This window comes from Cibotium barometz, chromosome 28 (genome assembly GCF_041138505.1).
Source record: "Cibotium barometz isolate CiBa-2024 chromosome 28, ASM4113850v1, whole genome shotgun sequence".
NCBI lineage: Eukaryota > Viridiplantae > Streptophyta > Polypodiopsida > Cyatheales > Cibotiaceae > Cibotium > Cibotium barometz.
In genome coordinates this window covers 1,162,501-1,184,100 of record NC_141073.1, presented here as the reverse complement: position 1 = coordinate 1,184,100, position 21,600 = coordinate 1,162,501, and the positions used below count along the sequence as shown (strand labels likewise).

Below are 21,600 nucleotides of genomic sequence, written 5' to 3'. Positions count from 1 at the left end.
AAGACCCAATGTTACACCTTCAGGACAACAGAAGAGACCCATAAGCACAAACAAAACCAATCCCCCACTAAATCAAGTGATAAAGAAGAACCAAAACTGGTAAAAGAAAGTTGTTCAACCAAGTAAACAGGGGAGTGCAACACTACCAATGTCATCCACCAAGGAGAAAGAGCTAAACCAGATTATGAAACCAAGATAAAGACGACGTGCACTCACATGGAAAAGAAACTGAACAGGTTCACTAGGATTCGATGGATGCACTCCTCAATTGGATGGAGGGAAAAATCATAAGCTCTCACTCTAAACTGAAGCAACAAATACCCACAGGTTCCAAAGTACCCCATTGGCTAACGTAGCAATAAACGGAGAGAAGGATCATAAGAGGTACCCATCCCCAAGCAAGTGGGTACAAGGTAAAGGAGTATGCCTTTCATTCTATGAAACACGTTCATTTGTTTCATGTGTACTCTTCTCCTCCTCTGAATTCATAATGTGTGGCCTTGAGTGCTTGAGCATATAGGAAGCCATAGGGTATCAAAATTTACATGCATAAGGTCAAAAACTAGTGAATTATTAATAAATTCACACTATTATTTTTCAACAAAGGGGGAGGCTTCTATTTATAGGAAAAAGTGAGCCCCTAACCAATCAAACTGATTCTAGAATTTTCCAAATCCAATTTGGTCAATTTTTGACCATTTTTAGGTCAGTTTAGGTTGCTTTTTGGAACTAGACTTGAATTAGGAGAGAGGAGAGATGAAATATCCCAATTTTTGAAGATTTAAAACTCAATTGCACATGTGAATTAGGCCCCTCATTCATGAGGGGGAATCCCCATTGTGAGATGTCAAAAATCCATTTTTTTAGCTTTTCCTTTGGTCCTTAGTCCACTCTTCATCTTATGTGAGTATTTACTCATTTTTGGGAGGAGTTTCTTTATTTCATCTGTTTATCTTCTCCACACATTTGGATGAATCTTATTGGCCTCTCAAAACCTTAATTTATAATTTTTCAAAAATCTGGACCCCTAGGATAAGGCCTCTTGAACAGATTATACTTGATTTTCTAATGCACCTTCTGAAAACCTTTTTGAACTTCTATTTTGGGGGAACTTATTTTAATAAGAAGAGATATTTTTCCATCCAAAAATATTCAATTTCTGAATAACCTCTCTCTAGAACATTTTTTCTCTCTAGGCCAAAATAGGTAGAAACAAGATCTTTTATATTTCTGAAGAGGGAATTGATTACAGGAAAAGATACTAGACATCTTGAGAGACTGGGGAGGAATCTTACAAAACCCCTAACATCCGAAGCATCTATTCTCGCTTCGAAGCTCTTCCCTTTACATTCTTGAGAGAGCCGGAGTTCCTGAGAAAGTACTTCAAGAGGGAAAGGTCTTCCTTCATTCCTGAAGCTTCCCGTCTCTAGATTTTGGTTGGGACCTTGGTGTCTCTGGGTGGTTGCAAGATGAGGGTACTCACTTTCGTTCACTCTCTCCAAAATTGGGACATCCATCCATCTCGGGCGGAGTACCTCGATCGTGATAGTGCCGCGAATCAAAAGACGACACGTGGCTCCCGAGCCTAAATCGACATATCTCGATCGAGATGCCAACTAATGCCACGCTAGCAGGTCCGGCTTTCCAGGCGTCATCCATGTCACCAATACATGTCACCGCCACCACAATATCTCGATCGAGATATCTATGCCACTCGGATCCACATCAGGGCCACGCTGTATCCCCGTAGGCATATTTGACCAGCACATCTCCATCGTCCACGTATCTCGAACGAGAAATATACATCCAATCGCGACCATTCATTGTTCGAGGTAATCGGATACAATCTCCACCGTCCCCATATCTCGATCGAGATACTGAGTTCAAATCTCAGCCGTCCAAATATCTCGATCGTGATATAGAGATTCAATCTGCACCGTCCGAATATCTCGATCGAGATACGTAGATGCAATATCCACCGTCCAATTATCTCGATCGAGATAAGGAAACGCAATCTATACCGTCCATTCACGTACGCTGGAAGATGCGATCTCGGCCGTTTAAATATCTCGATCGAGGTATATAATGAATCTTGACCGTCGAGATACCTTTTCGTGGTAATGCCTCTAAATCGTGGCCGTCCAATTACCTCGATCGAGATATTAATATCAAATCTCAGCCGTCGATCCTTCCCCAACCCTAGAATTAGGTGTGTATCTTGGCCGTATGTTGCACTAACCCTAATATCCAGAGCATTAATCTTGCAAACCCTAAATTGCATGATGTTACCGAACCTCGATCGAGGTTATAAAACCGGAAAACTTTTTTTTTTGGCTCATTTTCACAAGTCGTTTTCACTCCCTTGCTCTCTCTTGATTTGGATTAGTGTTAGTGAGCCCATTAGCTTTGTTTTTAGCTTCATTAGTGCTACTTAGCACTAAGCATTAGACCTTTCACATTAGACCCTTCACATTGGACCCTTCACATTGGGCTTAGGTTTTAGCATGGAGGGCCACGAGGAGGGCCGCTCATCTATTGCGGACCTCATCGCGGAGATAGACCGTGAGCTAGCGGCTATCCGTAGGAGTGCTAGAGACACTCCGTCTACATTACATATCGTGGCAGACTTGGAGGCGATGCTTGCGTCCCTTCGTAGCCTTCACGATATTGTTTATGTAGATGAGTGGATAGCCCACCATCGCGCTGCTCCGGTGTCACATGGCCTGACATATCGTCAGGTCTGTGATCTTGCTCCTATTAGGGATGGGGCTTTCCTAGATCTTTTCCTCGATAGTCGTGGGATGAGGCCCGGGGCGGGGAAGCCCCTCACTATTTCGCGGTGTTCGCATCCTCGTATGGCGGCACATATCTATAGTCGATATGTTGCCGCATATGGGAGGATGCCGAACAACCGCCAGATCCCCATATACTTCGCAAAGCAGTTATATGCGGAGTTTGTCTTAGGGGAGGAGGTCGATTACACCAGCCATCGTCCGGGTGGTGGTGCTGGCCGAGGCCGTCTCCAGGACCAGGGTAGGCGGCCTCCACCAGCACTTCGTGTAGCACCTGCCGCCACAGATCCTTCATTTGTGCCATTGTCGACAGTAGAGGCTCTTGGCACGCAGGTCGGCATTGACGTACGGAGTACCACGGAGAGCATCCAGCATGTGGTGCGCCTATTCTCACGAGCTATACCGACGACAGATGTGGAGGTATTTACATATATATTACGTCTTAAGTTTTTTTGGTCATTTATCTTCATGTTTATATGTACTTTTCTATATTTTTACATGAGCAGCATGGTTGATTGTGTCACGCAGGTTCCCACACCTGCCACTCAGAGGCTCACTCAGGAGTTGGTAGAGGCGAGAGCGGAGATAGACCGCCTCCGAGCTGCATTACAGATGGCAGAGGCAGCTACTGCAGAGGCACAGCATCTGAGAGAGTCCGACATCCAGCAGGTAGGTTTCTCTTGCACGTTTAAGTTACAAATTTCTTTAAGTAATACCTAATGAGAGACTAATCAAATATTTTAATGCTTTACTTTTTTGCGTAGGCTCGGACCGAGGTAGAGAGCTCCAGAGCTGAGGCACAGCATCATCAGATCATGGAGCAGATTGCCCAGCACAGGGCAGAGCAGCTGATGCTGCATGTTCGAGAGTATCGTAGATCATCCGATGTGACAGTGCCTTACCTACCGTTATATCCACGGCCTATCACAGAGGTTTTTCGACGACCTCTCCCTCAGGATGCACCTCCCTTCCTACGGGATGCGTGCTGCTGTTTATGTATCGAGGACATTGATAGTACAGGAGGATATGCCCTAGGATGTGGACATATTTTCCACTTGTCTTGCATCACCCAGGAGCTCGTCCGGTTCTCAGCATGCCCATCCTGCCGTGCACGCGTCGACTTAGCGACGTACAGGGTATTGGGCATCGATGATCTTCACCCAGGCCTTGTACGAGTAGATGCCAGGACTGGGAGGCCTGTCGACTTTACATCAGCTATGGACTTGGGACTCGACGCCTTCGACGATAGAGCCCAGGAGCCTGAGGTGCCTCCTGAGATAGAGTGGAGCTCACATGAGTTCGACGCTTACCAGAGAGTGCTACATGAGAGCCAGGTGACAGCATTTGAGCGCGTGGGTGGTGCTGGCCCTAGTGGCACAGCGGGTGATGGTGCTAGCAGCAGTGCTGCTTCTCATGAGCAGCGTGTCCTTACAGCAGAGGAGCTTACACGAGCAGAGTGGCAGACACGCACCATTGCAGATTATAGATTTTGGGTGTACAGACAGAGGCGTCTTGCATTAGCATGACGCAGAGAGAGAGAGAGGGCCATAGCAGCTTTTGGGACTCGTGAGCTCCCGAGTATACCGGCACCAGCTCACGATCCTTCCTTTGAGGCAGACCTCCCCGCAGACATTCGACGACCCCCGCAGCCGGCACAGCCTCCTCGACGTGCACAGCAGCCTCGACGCGCACGTCGACCGGCAGTTAGAGATGACGATTTTGATTGGGTTGCTGTTGATAGTGACTAAACTCAGACTAGCTGGGTTAGCTCACTTACATTGTACTTAGATTTTTGGGCAGTGACTAACCTCAGGCTAGCTGGGGTAGCTCATTTTCATTCTGATGTACTTATTTGATGTTTATATCATTATGAGTTTTCTCATTATTGAGTATCATTACATTTTAGTTGATGTTCTTGATTTTATTATATTTCTTAACACTTTTGCTATCATATTGTTTGTTGAAAATCTCCATGCCATCGTACCCAAACATGCTCCGATGGGGACCAAACTTTGCAAGCATGTGGGGGTGGGCCCCCCCCACATGCTTGCAAAGTTTGGTCCCCATCGGAGCATGTTTGGGTTGGCAATGGGCGCCCAGTGTGGTTTTTTCAAGTCTCTTGGTGCTTAAGAGGCCATGGAAAATCCGGGCCTTCCCCATACCATCGTACCCAAACATGCGATGGGGACCAAACTTTGCAAGCGTGTGGGGGTGGGCCCCCCCCACATGCTTGCAAAGTTTGGTCACAATCAAAGCATGTTTGGGTTGGCAATCGGCGCCCAGTGCGGGTTTTTCAAGTCTCTTGGTGCTTAAGAGGCCATGGAAAATCCGGGCCTTCCCCATACCATCGTACCCAAACATGCTCCGATGGGGACCAAACTTTGCAAGCATGTGGGGGTGGGCCCCCCCCACATGCTTGCAAAGTTTGGTCCCCATCGGAGCATGTTTGGATTGGCAATCGGCGCCCAGTGCGGGTTTTTCAAGTCTCTTGGTGCTTAAGAGGCCATGGAAAATCCGGGCCTTCCCCATACCATCGTACCCAAACATGCTCCGATGGAGACCAAACTTTGCAAGCATGTGGGGGTGGGCCCCCCCCACATGCTTGCAAAGTTTGGTCCCCATCGGAGCATGTTTGGGTTGGCAATCGGCGCCCAGTGCGGGTTTTTCAAGTCTCTTGGTGCCTAAGAGGCCATGGAAAATCCGGGCCTTCCCCATACCATCGTACCCAAACATTCTTCGATGGGGACCAAACTTTGCAAGGATGTGGGGGGGCCCACCCCCACATGCTTGCAAAGTTTGGTCACAATCAGAGCATGTTTGGGTTGGCAATGGGCGCCCAGTGCGGGTTTTTCAAGTCTCTTGGTGCTTAAGAGGCCATGGAAAATCCGGGCCTTCCCCATACCATCGTACCCAAACATGCTCCGATGGGGACCAAACTTTGCAAGCATGTGGGGGTGGGCCCCCCCACATGCTTGCAAAGTTTGGTCCCCATCGGAGCATGTTTGGATTGGCAATCGGCGCCCAGTGCGGGTTTTTCAAGTCTCTTGGTGCCTAAGAGGCCATGGAAAATCCGGGCCTTCCCCATACCATCGCACCCAAACATTCTCCGATGGGGACCAAACTTTGCAAGGATGTGGGGGGGGCCCACCCCCACATGCTTGCAAAGTTTGGTCACAATCAGAGCATGTTTGGGTTGGCAATGGGCGCCCAGTGCGGGTTTTTCAAGTCTCTTGGTGCTTAAGAGGCCATGGAAAATCCGGGCCTTCCCCATACCATCGTACCCAAACATTCTCCGATGGGGACCAAACTTTGCAAGGATGTGGGGGGGGCCCACCCCCACATGCTTGCAAAGTTTGGTCACAATCAGAGCATGTTTGGGTTGGCAATGGGCGCCCAGTGCGGGTTTTTCAAGTCTCTTGGTGCTTAAGAGGCCATGGAAAATCCGGGCCTTCCCCATACCATCGTACCCAAACATGCTCCGATGGGGACCAAACTTTGCAAGCATGTGGGGGTGGGCCCCCCCCACATGCTTGCAAAGTTTGGTCCCCATCGGAGCATGTTTGGATTGGCAATCGGCGCCCAGTGCGGGTTTTTCAAGTCTCTTGGTGCCTAAGAGGCCATGGAAAATCCGGGCCTTCCCCATACCATCGTACCCAAACATGCTCCGATGGGGACCAAACTTTGCAAGCATGTGGGGGGGGCCCACCCCCACACGCTTGCAAAGTTTGGTCCCCATCGGAGCATGTTTGGGTACGATGGTATGGGGAAGGCCCGGATTTTCCATGGCCTCTTAAGCACCAAGAGACTTGAAAAAACCGCACTGGGCGCCCATTGCCAACCCAAACATGCTCCGATGGGGACCAAACTTTGCAAGCATTTGGGGGGGGCCCACCCCCACACGCTTGCAAAGTTTGGTCTCCATCGGAGCATGTTTGGGTACGATGGTATGGGGAAGGCCCGGATTTTCCATGGCCTCTTAAGCACCAAGAGACTTGAAAAAACCGCACTGGGCGCCCATTGCCAACCCAAACATGCTCCGATGGGGACCAAACTTTGCAAGCATGTGGGGGGGGCCCACCCCCACACGCTTGCAAAGTTTGGTCCCCATCGGAGCATGTTTGGGTACGATGGTATGGGGAAGGCCCGGATTTTCCATGGCCTCTTAAGCACCAAGAGACTTGAAAAAACCGCACTGGGCGCCCATTGCCAACCCAAACATGCTCCGATGGGGACCAAACTTTGCAAGCATGTGGGGGGGGCCAACCCCCACACGCTTGCAAAGTTTGGTCCCCATCGGAGCATGTTTGGGTACGATGGTATGGGGAAGGCCCGGATTTTCCATGGCCTCTTAAGCACCAAGAGACTTGAAAAACCCGCACAGGGCGCTGATTGCCAATCCAAACATGCTCCGATGGGGACCAAACTTTGCAAGCATGTGGGGGGGGCCCACCCCCACATGCTTGCAAAGTTTGGTCCCCATCGGAGCATGTTTGGGTACGATGGTATGGGGAAGGCCCGGATTTTCCATGGCCTCTTAAGCACCAAGAGACTTGAAAAAACCGCACTGGGCGCCCATTGCCAACCCAAACATGCTCCGATGGGGACCAAACTTTGCAAGCATGTGGGGGGGGCCCACCCCCACATGCTTGCAAAGTTTGGTCCCCATCGGAGCATGTTTGGGTACGATGGCATGGAGATTTTCAACAAACAATATGATAGCCAAAGTGTTAAAAAATATAATAAAATCAAGAACATCAACTAAAATGTAATGATACTCAATAATGAGAAAACTCATAATGATATAAACATCAAATAAGTACATCAGAATGAAAATGAGCTACCCCAGCTAGTCTGAGGTTAGTCACTGCCCAAAAATCTAAGTACAATGTAAGTGAGCTAACCCAGCTAGTCTGAGTTTAGTCACTATCAAGATAGAGATCTAGTCAGCAGCACCCTCTCTAGCTCTCAACTGCTCTAGAATGCTCTCATGGTCATCCACTCGAAGCCGAAAACGAGGGTGAGAACTGTGTTTTCGGCTCTGTACTCGAACAAGAGTGAGCCTGGTAGCAACCACTAGATGAGAGAACTGAAATGCCTCTAACTCCCACTTCCACTGCTGGAACTCAAGACTCCCCCGATGAAGTCGAATCTGCTGGTAGAACCGGCCTGCCACAATCATGCTATGGGCGTCATAAGAAAACCCATGATCATCCACTGTATCCTGGTCAAGCATGCACTTTGGCCTAGTGCAACTCATCAGATAGTAGTCTACTCCCTCGCTGTTTCCCTCACTGGCAATAACAGCAAATACATCACCCTCCTGTAGCAAATCTGTCAGGTCATCATAACTGACCATGAACGCAGGACCTGTGTGCTCAACAGACACCACTGGATGTGAAGGATGCTCGGGGGAGAGGAATGTCTGTATCCATGCATCTGCCCATCCTCTCGAGGCACAATGTGACCAATCGCCATCCATACATGCTCCACAGAAGCATGCAAACCGTCGTGTGTAAATCGTGGGGGCCGCCATGCACGTGCTCCTGATGGAATGTAAGCCCAAGGTGCCAGGTACTGTGTCACAATCATGGGAGGCTCTGCGGTCAATCGTGCCACCATCCACATGCCAAAAAAATCTCCTGACAATCCGAGCATCACGTCTGGGGTACGATGATGCTGCACTCCCACACAAATGTTGGGAGCACCACTCGACTACGTGGCCCGCATCTCTGAACCGCTGAGCATCCTGTCGCAGCTGATGACGCCTCAAGGCACGTTTCACACACGCGCCTGCACCATCATGCTCACCCTTCCCGTGACCAGTCTCAAAGAATGACCAAATCACTGGGATACTAGACTGCACATGCCACCTATAAATCCATAAAAGATAGTCTTAGTTATTGTTTTCTTTAAGATGTTCTAGTGAATTTAGTTTAATTGAAAATGTAAGAAAGCCATAAGTACAACCTGTAGAGCCAATAGAATTGACGTGATGACTTGAACTGTGCGCCACAACCATCCGACCAACCCCATCGCTGGACATGTCTGATCCCACAATCTCCTAAAAAATCGTCATGGAGACGAAAGCAGTGTTGCACAAAATGTGCATCATGTGAACGATCATCACTGATATAGAAATGATACTCTCGAATAATGACACGGGTCTCGGGGGTACTCGCTATCCCATCTACATGAGCCTCTGCATGTCGATAGCTAATGTGGACCAAAATAGCAACCTGGTGAGGGAAGCAATACATACGTTTAGGACACAAAAAATCAATTAAGTAATGAAGCTCAAACATAAAACAAATAGTACAAAATATAACCATTACCTGCTCTGAGAAGTAATACTCAGATTGTATCTCCTGAAAAGGTGTGAAAGTGTAGTTCTCTGCAAAATCAATCACAGAGACGACCACACCAATAGGAAACTCTGCTAGGCATGCTCGGAACTGACGATCCTGCCACTTGGCACAATGACTGTGCCGTATGTAGGGGTAGATCTGCTCCCTAAATGTGGCTGTGAAGTGACAACGTGGTGTATGTTTGTCCACGAGCTGCAACTTCCTGGACTGTCCACCACTCTGGAGCTGGTGTGTCACATACTCATAACGTTGCCATGCCACTATCTCTTGGTCACTTGCATCAAGATCTACCATCTGTAGATGTGCAAGTGAACCACATGATGTGCAATTGCTCTCCACACAAGGCATCCTATGGAACTGGGCATCCTCCGTGCGTGCACACAAAAGAGAGTGGATGAAATCACGTGGACTACGAGGCAACTCTCTATGCCCACTAAGAGAACGGAACACATCATAAAAAAGATTGAACTCAACATGGTAGCGACAACAACATGTGTCACGCTGACGTGAGTACCTCACAAACCAAGGCTTACACCCCTCAAATGACCTTTGCCCAATTTTAAGCTCTGGATACGAAGCTACAAACTGAGAATACAACTCAGTTTGGGACATTTCAAGAAAGCAAGCACCGTGCTCAATGAACACTCCTCTTGTCACTCTCTTACGCAAAGCTTTCTTGAAAACTGGCGATGCACGACAATTCTCCTCCCAAAAACTTTCTATCAAGGTTCTAGTGGTTTCATCTAGTAGACGATCATGCCTAGCTACACGACCACTACTCGCCCACATAGCACCAACCTCATTGGCATCTAAACTTTGTCGCCTAATAGACCCAACTCTAAGTGCGTGTGGTGCTATGGAAAGGATGCGAGATGTGGCACTAACCTTACCCTTCATTTGGGAGCTACTTATGGCTGCCACAATAGCCCGTCGAGCAGCCAAAGCGTCCGCAGAGTTCCTCTTCTTGTTAACTATATAGGAATGACGAACACTTTGTAGCACCGCCATGCCAGCTCTCCTCTCTCTTCGACCTCCAATGTCGGAAAGCGCCCTGCAGTTGGCCATGTTGGGCAGATCAATCAAAGCATCAAGCACACATGCCTGTGATGAAGATGTGAGGTCTTTGAAATAGGATTGGAAGATTGCATGGGCACGACGATGTGCCCCTGACTTTGATAGTTCTTTCCTATCCACACGAAGGGCGCCCAAAGGAGGGGGGGTGGGTTCTTGTAGAAGAGAGGACTCAAGAAGGGCGGGTTCATGTGGATTATCTAAACTAAGGGGTAGTGGGGGGGAAGAGGGCGAAGGGAGAGGAAGTGGAAGAGGAGGAGCAAGGCTTGGATCATCGCCAACGGAAGGTGTTGCTCGTTGACGTGCTCTCCACTCTCTCTTTCTCTCACGAGCTACCCTTCTCCTCTCCTCCTCTTGAACTTGGTGGATGGGGGGGAGTCTAGTCCTATCACGTTTCCGACTCCTACGGCTTTGAGAACCCATTCTCAAGGAAGCTAAGAGAGAAAATATTATAAGGGCTCAATGATGGGATAGTACTACAGATAAGTGTGGGATAGTACTAGAGATGTGTGATTATATAGGAAAAATAGGTTATCCACTTCAAATCTCACTGGATTTCCTATCTAAGATTGATTGGATAACTAAGATAAACATAAAGATATTTAAAGATAAACTATTATCCACTTAAAAATTAATATTATTTATAATATTTATTAACAAGTCTAAATATTTATCATTACCAGATATATAAATATATATAAATATATCTTTAAAGAAATCTTTTATTTTATAATTATATAACTGCTTTTTTTAAATAAAGTATTTTTTTCATATTTTATTCAAAGGTTTATTCTACATAAAAAATTTTCAAGAAATATAAAAATAAAAAATTTATTTTTTTAAAATTAATAATATGATCTTTAATAATATTTTTATTGATCTAATCCCAAAATATAATCCTTTTAAATTAGTGATTTTAAATTCTTTTATTTAATAAGTTACATATATTTTATTATTTAAATTTCTATATTCTATTTCTCTAAATTACTAAATTAACTTTTCCAAAAATATGTTTTTGAAAAAAGAGGGGAGGTGGGAAGGAGATGCCACGTGTCACAAGCGTGCATGACACGTGGCATTCTCTTGACATGTGGCACTATTATGGTTGATGTGGCAATTCCATGATGTGGCATGCCATGTCACCATGTGCGAGGTGGCATGCAAAGGTGGCAAGATGATGTGGCATTAATGATGACTAGGATGATGAGGTGGGGAGTCAACTAGGTTGACCATGTTGACATGGAAGGTGGAGGTGGCAAGCTGAGGTGGCAAGCTGCTTATGTGGATCCTCTCGATGCTCACGTGGACATAAAGTGGCATGCATGTATAAGGTTTGGGCCTACCCAAGCCTCACACATGGAATGACACCTAAGCTGTGAAGTTTACCAAGCCTAGATTTCCAAACCTAACTAGGATTGGTTTTAGAGTTGAAAAGGGGAGAGTGGACACAATATGGGAATTTTCACTTGGGAGGATTGAAAATGGACCTTCCCATACTCAAATCAAGCCAAATTTTTTTTGATAAATTCATGGCAACAAGAGTATTGATCCCATGAGTTTTTAGATTGAAAGATTCAATATTTAATTTTCTAGAATTAAATTACTATTGATTTAATGGGCCTCTGACAGTCATAATAAATTTTCCAAAGTAAATCTACAAAAATCAAACCGTTAGATTTGTAATTTTATCTTATACCCACATTATACTAATCTTTCCCAATCTAATCATCACTAGATCCATACAATTTGAGCATTTTAAATGGTAGATGTGGTGGGAGGATAAAATAGTATGTTTTTTAACAATTCTAATATCTTTTAAATAATATAGAAAATAGTAGAACACATCAAAAATTACTCGATAAATCAAGTTAAGCTCTATGTTATTTGTATTTGTGAAATGCAAAGTGGGAACATCGTATGAGTAATAATGTAAAAGTTATAGGCAATTTACTCACATTCACTATACCTGTCTAAACCTAGGACAGGGCCTGTATACAAACTTGGTTCCCAAAGAAAAGGGGATTTGCAATTATTGGATATTCGATCAGATTATAGTTTTAGGTGCCCAACTTTGCATATGATGTTTCATTAGAAGACCTTGAAGTGAAACTCCTTGGCTAACTATGAGAGATTGGCTATTCTTCTTGAAAAAATGCCTGTTTTTCAGCTAAAGCCAAGGGCGCCCACGCCATGAAACTAGATAACCTCATCTTGCAACCACCCCTCTTTGGAGGCGGAAGATTGGAAGAGCTTCCCGGTGTCTGGAATCTCTTAAAGGATGAGGAGGGAGCTGGCTTTGGCGGGACTTTCACAATGAAGGCTTTGGCGAAGTCCTTTGCCATTCTAACAGCTTCTTCCATGGACACTGGCTTGGCATTCTTGACCAGTGTATCTAAGGGTTCGTTCATTCCCCGAATGAACCTGGCCATGAGTTGCTCTTCATCTAGAGGTGGTGAATACTTGAGGAGAAGAGCAAATGCATGGTGATATTCTTCGATGGTTTTGCTCCCCTAGTTTAACTCTAAAAATTCATTCATCTTGGTTTCTAAAAACCCGGGGGGACAAAATCTCTTCCTTAAATAGGCTTTAAGATCATTCCAGGATTGGGTATTTCTATCCATATGTGTTATATGCACATTATGTGTGCATATACTAGGAGGCTAACCCACATTAGGCTTGTGAGCATGGGAGCCTGGGAACAAGCTCTAGTGGAGCATGGGTTAGAACTAACCTTAAGGGTTAAGGTTAGGGTCAGGCATCCAAGGGTTAAGATTAGGGTCAGGCATCCAAGGGTCACACATGGGAAATGGAGAGTCAAGAGTCACTTGAGGGACCTCTTATATAAGAGGGGCATGGGGCACACTCAAGGGAGGCTTGGGGGCTTAGAGGCCAAGGCTATGTTATCTTGAGGCTTAGGCTATGGTCTCTTGATGTTAGCTTGAGACTAGGTTATGTTATGCTCTCTTGTGTAGAGGATCATAACTACTCACCTACCATTTCACACTATAGCTACATGCTATTGGATTGGAGTTATACCTCTTGATGGTATGGGACATCAAGGTAAAGTTATGATGTATTTCATTATATTTCATGTGTGCATCCCTTGGGCTCGGGGGTGGTCGGGTGGATGAGTTTATGCCTAATTTATGCATGCTTATGCATACCAATTATCTAGAGAGATCTTAGGGTTTTAACAGTGGTATCAGAGCAATCTCTAGTTAATTGTTGTTATTTTTCTTTTTTATTATAATTTTTAGTATTTTTTGAAGTAAATTTTAATATTTACTAATAAAAAATATTATTTTGTTGATTTGTGTTGATGATTGGTGCGTGGATTGTTGATATGGTGATTGTAATGCATGTTACTACTATTCAATGGACGAATCGACGTTGCGAGGGAATTCCGTGAGTTTAATACTATTTTTTTCTATTTTTTGTGGTTTAAAATAAGCATTAATGGAATTTTTTTACAAAAATACCACAAATTTTACTGTGGATATTTTTGGTAGAATGGATTCCCTAAATTTTTAGAAATTTTAGAAAAATTTTTCTAATTTTTTAAAATTTTTTTGAGCATTTTTATGGTTAAAAATGTATTTTCTCAATACATTTTTGCGGGTTTTTTCGCAGGTATGCGATCAAATTTCTACCGATTTTCTGCTGAAATGCAGTAGGGGGCAGCATGTTGATGCATGAAATGCTCTCCCGTGTACGTGGGACCCTCTCCACCTCTCAAATATGATTTTTCTCGTCTATTTTCCTCCCGCTTGCGTGAACTCCTTTTAAAAGGGATTTTTTAATTAAACATTAATCATAATTAATATTTAATTATAATTAAGTAAATTTTCAATTAAAGATTAATTCTCCTCTCTGTTAAAAGAGAAGGAGGGGGGAGGAAAGTGATTTGAATGGAGAAGGAGAGGAGAGAGGACTCCCTCTCCCTCATTTTCAACAAGCGCATGTCGGGAGGGGGGGGCTGCGCTACCGCTAGGCGAAAATTGCCCCCCCCTAAATTTTTTTTCATAAGCTTTTATTAAAGCTTCTTAAGGTTGGGTTTTTTTTAATGAGTTTTTTTTATTTACAAAAAAGTTTTTGAAAATTTTTCAAAAATTAAGCTTGGAGAAAAAGCCTAAAAAGGCAAAAAAATTTTGAAATCTGAGAAAAGAAAATTCTCTGAAAATTTCTAGAATTTTTTTCTTGGTGACTTTTGGCTTTTCATCTTCCGAGAAACCTTTTGGCTTTCCGAATTGCGGAAAATCTTTTGACCTTTTAGATTTCGGAAACTTTTGACCTTTCACATTCCGATTTTTTTTGTCTTTTCATTTTCCTGAAACTCTTGGCTTTCCATATTCCGGGGAAATCGTTGGGATTGTGAAATTTTTTGACCGTTCGTATTTTTATGCCTTCGAGGTAAATTAAAAATTTTAAAAAATTCTTAAAAATTAGTAAAAAATTAGACAAAGGTTATTTTAAATTTCAAGAAAATGTGGGGTTGGTGTTTGGCATGTGGTGTGTCCATTCGGGTGCCTGTGTGACCATTCAAATTCCTTTAAATATTTTTTGACCCAAAAAATTAGAAAATCCATTAAAATTGTAGATTTTCATTGGATTTGAGAATTGTCGAGCGGAATTGGAAATTTCGTGAACGATGGAATTCTCATGAAAAATTAGGAATTTTCTAGAATTATTTTTAGAAATCCCAAAAATTGGTATTTTTAAAAAATATCAATGGTATTTTAGTAAAAGTATTTGCTAAAACTTTTCTGGAAAAATATAGGTTTGGAATGCCATAAGATAAGTTTGGTGGAATTCCAAATTATCATATTTTGAGGCCCTATAAAATTAGAAAAAATTAGGAAAAAATCATGATAATTCTTTTTCTCAAGAATTTAATATTTTCGAGGGTTATTTAATGTTGAAGTACATTTTCTCGTGTTGACATTAGATAGATGCGGGTTATTTGTATATTATTAATATAATTATACCTCATATTAGTAGTTATTTCTATTTGGATTAATTCTAAACGATGTTTTCATAATTTTTTACCATTGTTTAGCTATTCTTTTTGGACATGTTCCTTAATTTCTTTTGATGGCTATAATTTGCGTTCAAAGTGTGTTTCACCTTTGACACTTTTCCATGATAATTTATTTTGCACTTATTTAAGTATGGTTTGTGCTTAATTTCTTAAGAGCCTAAGACAAATTCTATCATGGGTTAGTTGATCTGTTTGTTTTGGTGGATTTTATTAGATTTTTTCCAAGTTTTATATGGACTCATCAGGTTCTGCCTAGATCACTTGTGTCTAGGGGTTTTTTAATGAGTGCTACACACATGTGTTTCACTTGCTTACTTTGGAGTTTTGTTTGAACGACACTACGTTCATATACTCCGGATTGATGAGTTGGCTACCAATTTTAATGCTTCTTTTGGCATGATTAATGACCATTAGAGAGCATGCATTGATTTTTATGATCAACTATGGTTTTCATGGATTTGAGGAGCTTCTATGCTTTTATCCATGGTTTTATAAGGATCTTTTGATTTTTTGGATAATATAATGTGCTTTGAAGAAGGTAGCATTTGCCTTCGTTTTTTGCATTTAATTTTGGAGTATATTGCTTGTACTTTTGTGCATATTCCAACTTGGATACCTAGTTGTTTATGTATCTAGGTGAGTTATTTTTCTACCCCAACTTTATTGTGTTTATTAGGTAGTTATCATTAGAAAGGTGCCAATAATTCAATTTCTTTTCTAATGATGTACTCGGAAAGATTTATTCCTTGATGTAGTCTCAGGTATATAGAGATAGGTTTTAGTATGTGAAAGTCTAGGATAAGGCCATCTTATTTCTTTTATATAGGATTTTATTCATATTTCCTAGACGGCATACTAGGGAGTTTCAAATTAATAAGGTATGTATGGGTGGTATCATGGTGGTATGGGACGCTAGCGATCTCTCACATATGTTATCTTATGGGATAATTTGGGCTCAATATTGTTGCTTTGCTTACATCACTTAGCATGTTGACCTCAACATTCAAAGACAATCTCATTTTCTGAATTCATTTAAAGTTATTGTGTGGCATTCTCTAGATAAACTTCTTTTATCTATAGCCTGCATGTATTGATGAGTGTAATCTCGTTGGCATTTTCACTTGTTGAAATCTCTTTCTTTAGAGTTCAACGAGTTTATCTTGTTGTGTTTGGATTAAGGAAATTTGGATTTTTCCTTTGTTGGCATTTCTTTCTCTACTTTCGTACTTTAGGTGATTTATACAATTAACCTGATGGTTACGACGGATGGACATATGTGACTCATCGAGACGTTGATGACTCTCTATGTTGATATGGGTAACTCGGGATGCCGATAATTCCATGAGCAGATGTGGGTACGTCGGGTTGCCGATGGTTCCTGCTGTTATAATGCCATGTTTTCCTACTTTATTCTGAATGGTTTACCAAAACGAGAAAACTATTTTGAGTATGAATTCCTCTGATTATCCGCACTGTGATGGGCAAACAGAGCGTATGAATCAGATTGTAGAGGATATGCTTCGTGCTTATGTGTCTGGAAAAGCATCAAATTAGGAAAAATATCTTCCAATGATGGAATTTGCCTATAATAGTTTTAAACATACGGCTATTGGTTTTAGTCCATTCATGCTTATGTATGGGTATCAACCCAGGGCACCTATTGATGTTTTAGTCCATTCATGTATGAGTATCAACCCAGGGCACCTATTGATGTTGGTCCTTAAGGCATCGAGCTTGGTGCATCGAGGGATTTCTTGCATGATATGTAGGAAATATTGATCGAAGCTCGGGATTCTATCAGGGGAGTGCTCAGGATAGGGCACGGTTATATGCTGATAGAGGACGCTCAGCTTGGTCTTTTGAACCAAGAGCGTTGGTTTATTTAAATGTTCCTAAAGATTCTGATACTTTGTCAATAGAAAAATGCTTGAATTTATCTCCTAGATATTGTTGCCCATTTCAATTTATACATCGGATTGGCACGCACGGTTGCGTATGAACTTAAACTACCTCCACATGTTAGAGTTCATCCAGTCTTTCATATCAATAGATTGAAAGGGAAACTGGGAGGTGAGGATAACATAGTTACTCCTCAAGAACTCGTTGAAGTCGAAGAATTATCCTATGTTCCACATGAACCTGATAAGGTACTTGAATTCAGGGAAAGAAAACTTTGAAGTTGACTAATCCCTGAGGTTAAAATTAGGTGGAAAGATAGGGAAATAGAGGATTCGACCTGGGAGTTGGTTGAGATTTTTCAGCACAGTTCTCCTTCTTTTCATTGCAAGAGTGCAATGTTTTGAGAGAGTGAAAGTATGTTATATGCACATTGTGTGTACATATACTAGGAGGCTAACCCACATTAGGCTTGTGAGCATGGGAGCATGGGAACAAGCTCTAGTGGAGCATGGGTTAGGACTAACCTTAAGGAATAAGGTTAGGGTCAGGCATTCAAGGGTCACACATGGGAAATGGAGAGAGTCACTTGAGGGCCCTCCTATAATAGGAGCATGGGGCACACTTAGGCTTGGGGGCTTGGAGGCCAAGGCTATGTTATCTATAGGCTTAGGCTATGTTATCTTGAGGCTTAGGCTATGGTCTCTTGATGTTAGCTTGAGGCTAGGTTATGTTATGCTCTCTTGTGTAGAGGATCATAACTACTCACCTACCATTTCACACTATAGCTACATGCTATTGGATTGGAGTTATACATCTTGATGGTATGGGACATCAAGGTAAAGGTATGATGTATTTCATTATATTTCATGTGTGCATCCCTTGGGCTCTCGGGGCTGGTCGGGTGGATGAGTTTATGCCTGATTTATGCATGTTTATGCATAACAATTATCTAGAGAGATCTTAGGGTTTTAACAAGATGGTTGGTGTCACAATGGTTTCTCCATGCCACCCTGACTGTTTCCAAAATTTTCAGCCTGGCAAGGGCCATTTTTCTCCTCTCATTGTAACCGGTGATATCAAAATACTCCTCCATTGCTTCAACCCATTTCTCTACAACTTCACCCATAATAATACTTAAGAAAGATCATAGTAAATGGAAAACATCACATGAATATTACCTTGATATAGGCTAGGAGATCGTCAAGGACAAAGTCATCACCATTGTCTAAATTCCACTAGCAAAATCAAGCCTTCTTGTGCTTTGATACATGCAAGTTGTGGAGTCTTGGTGAATTTATGGCTTTTGATGTCTATGACCACATGATCACATCAACACATTTCCATAGTTATGGATCCAACCTATTCTCTTGTTCCTACAATCAATATAGGCTTCTGAATCTTTTAGACCTTTTCTCTTAGCACATGGTGCCCAATACTGAATTAATACTTTCTTGAAGTTGGGAGATGTCGCATCCGTCTTGATGCTTGATTGGGCAATACCAAGCCATATGGGGTATATAGGGTCACAGATGGCCTCACCTAGACAGTCACCTTGCTTAATGTCTATCATTGGTCTAAACTCCTCCCTTGGCTTACCACTTTGAGGCCCACAATAGTGGTCATTCTATTCCTCATAGCCTTGGAACGTGAGCATCCACATTATCCACTTGATGAGGTAACTTTGTTCTTGGCCAAAAATCTATGTGCATTCCTGTCTTTGAGATATGTCATTGCTCAAGTTCTCTAATCATGTTTTTCCAGTAATCTATCACTGGTCTAATATAGGTTTCGTATGATGCATTCTTGTCCCATCTAGTTGCACACCTCTCCCAAAACCTAATGTAATCCTTTATTCTTGATATTACTTGAGTGGTCTCTTGCAAATTCAACCATTGTCAGTAGGTTTGGGTGGCTTGTTGTAGCAATGGTCATCCCTCACTGTCTTTCTTTCATATCTAAATACCCCCTTCTCTTGGCATCCAATCATGTGATTTTGGATGCACTTTATACTGCATCATCGGTTTGTCACCCTGCATGAAAAATTGAAGCTGTAATGGTTTTACATGACCCTCGAGTATGTCCTATCCATCACATAGGTGGCCAATTACATAACTTTTGAAGTTAGAAACCCATGTAGGAATAAATGTTACTGGTGAGGATGATGATGTTTTTTTAATATATCCATCAGCTATGGGAAAGTGAATGCTTAGCCCACTCGTAATCTCTTAGAGAACCTGGTGGACATTGCATCGATATCCTTGTGTGTGTCCTACCATCAAGAAGCCCAAATGAATACTCTTGAAAACACCCCTTGCTACAAGCAGAGAAAGGTATGCAAATAAGTATATGTTCTCGTTCACCAATGCGTAAGTTCTCAGGTAACCTATGGAATGGGGGATCAACAATAGCATTTCTATCTAAAGAGGGTGGTTCACCATGTGCATGTGATGGCATGGGATCCCCGTATGTGGTTGTGGCCTTTGGTCAATGTTGGGCCACCATTTGAGGGCTCTAGATTTGTAGTTATGATACTGGCATCATCTACAATTCGACATTAGCCACCCACACTGATAGGTTGATTACCTTTGAAAATGTAATGCAGTCTAATGCCTTTCTTAAGTTCAAAAAATGCAAAAGTGGAACATTTCTTCTTGGAATCCCATACGTAGCTAGGTCTCCAAGGTCATGTATGTCCATCCTATCCAAGCTGCGCAAACTGAATGAAAGAGAGCTAATCGTGAGGTTGAGGTCAGATGGCCACAAACCATTGAGGGTCAAGTGCTCATAATGACCATGCCCATACCCATGAGGAATCATTCCAATTAGTGGCACTTGTAATTCCCACGCGGCATCTATGTCCTTTGACCTCACTCAAAGTCTAGGAATTGTTTTCTTCTTCTGGTTCATCTTGTCATGGATTATGCATAGGTATTTATGTGGATCCATCTCTGGGTACCTGTGCCATGTATAGTTTAGGTTCTTGCAACTTTGTTGCTGTATCATATGCTTCTTTCTTTCCTCCATCAGCATATTGTGCTCTTCTTAAATCTTTGAGGCTGCCAACTGAGCCTTGATCCTACGGCACAAACTGCATTTAGAGAATTCACTGGTCTTGGCCAAGGACACATTCTTGAAGTATGTGCTCCAAAGCCTACCAAAGGTAGATGTGGATAGCCTCTCATAGACACAATTGGTAATACCTGAAGTATATAAGCAAGTAGACATTCTACGTGAGGTCAACACCACACTACACCAATGTGGGTGTAGAACCATCCAACATGTTTCTACTCTTGTGAGGAATATGCTCTATGTTATTATCCACTGCATAAGAGCCCTACCCATACTTGTGTGCACCCAGTACCTCACAATCCCTGTATTTCCATGCACATATTGTTGCACACCATTCTGAAACTACCATTCTCTCTATATCGATAAAATGATGTTTTTGGTGTTCCGTGCATCTCATATCATGCTCTACAACATACCACTATTGGGAAAAAAGAGAGGACTCGCCACCAGCTTACCAACGTGGCAGGGGGCCTATCCTATATACCATATAAGCTTGAAGGGGTTGATCTCTAAAGTTCATAAGCTGAAGGGTCTTCTCCCTTGTCTTCATCCCCCCACATTTTATGTGGGCGCATGGGATTTGAGGTGGGGGGAAGCCGGCTTCATTTCTTTGAAGAAGGTGGAGCATCATGTGCTAACATTCCATTGCTGACCACTTCATGAATATTAGCATCTTGTGCCATGGGCACATATCGTTGTTGCAATGGGCTTCCAGATCCAATATGGTAATCTGCTTAATGGCCACCTAACTAGGCTAACATTACCGATGTCTTGTTGCATAGAAGACTGAGGCACTTGATGTAATATGGTTGATCTTCTCAATACCGACATTGAGGCAATCCTCACCTAATAGATCAAAGTTTATAGACTCATCTGGATTACATATAAGATCACACCCTCCCCAATTGTCTGTATCATGCCCTCATCTCACATGATAACATTTTTCTCCTTCCAAGATTCACGAATGCCGTTGTCATTTTTCAATGAAGAAACTGGCATTGCCTCAACATGAGGTTGCTCGGACTCACTACATGAAACCCCTTGAGATATTGGCTCACATCTTAAGCCACACCAATATGTTGCAGAGAGGTCTTAGGCCACCTGACAACATTCCAAAGTGCTTCACCGATATTCATTGCATCCATAGTGGGAAATGGCAGGAGCGTGTCATTATTGATACTCTTCGCCACTATCATTGATACATTATCTACCCCAATATTTCTTCACACCACTACAATAGCCATTTGGGTCGGTTACACAAACTGCACCAACTTGCAACCACTTCATTTCCCACCAATATGTTAACCTTGTCCCCACCTCTAGTAGCCATCCCTATCATTTCAATTATGGAAAAAAATTTACAAAG

The 21,600-nt window shown here is 42.9% G+C and overlaps 1 protein-coding gene across 1 annotated transcript in view; it reads left to right on the top strand.

Moving 5' to 3' along the window:
- The first annotated feature begins 3,299 nt into the window (after positions 1-3,299).
- The window catches only part of LOC147622384 (uncharacterized), a 25,935-nt gene continuing 7,634 nt past the window's right edge, over positions 3,300-21,600 (top strand). Inside the window, exons 1-2 of the mRNA XM_086821902.1 lie at positions 3,300-3,461; positions 3,557-4,251. Of these exons, the coding sequence (XP_086678028.1) occupies positions 3,300-3,461; positions 3,557-4,251 (857 nt within the window). The remainder of the gene's footprint in view (positions 3,462-3,556; positions 4,252-21,600) is intronic.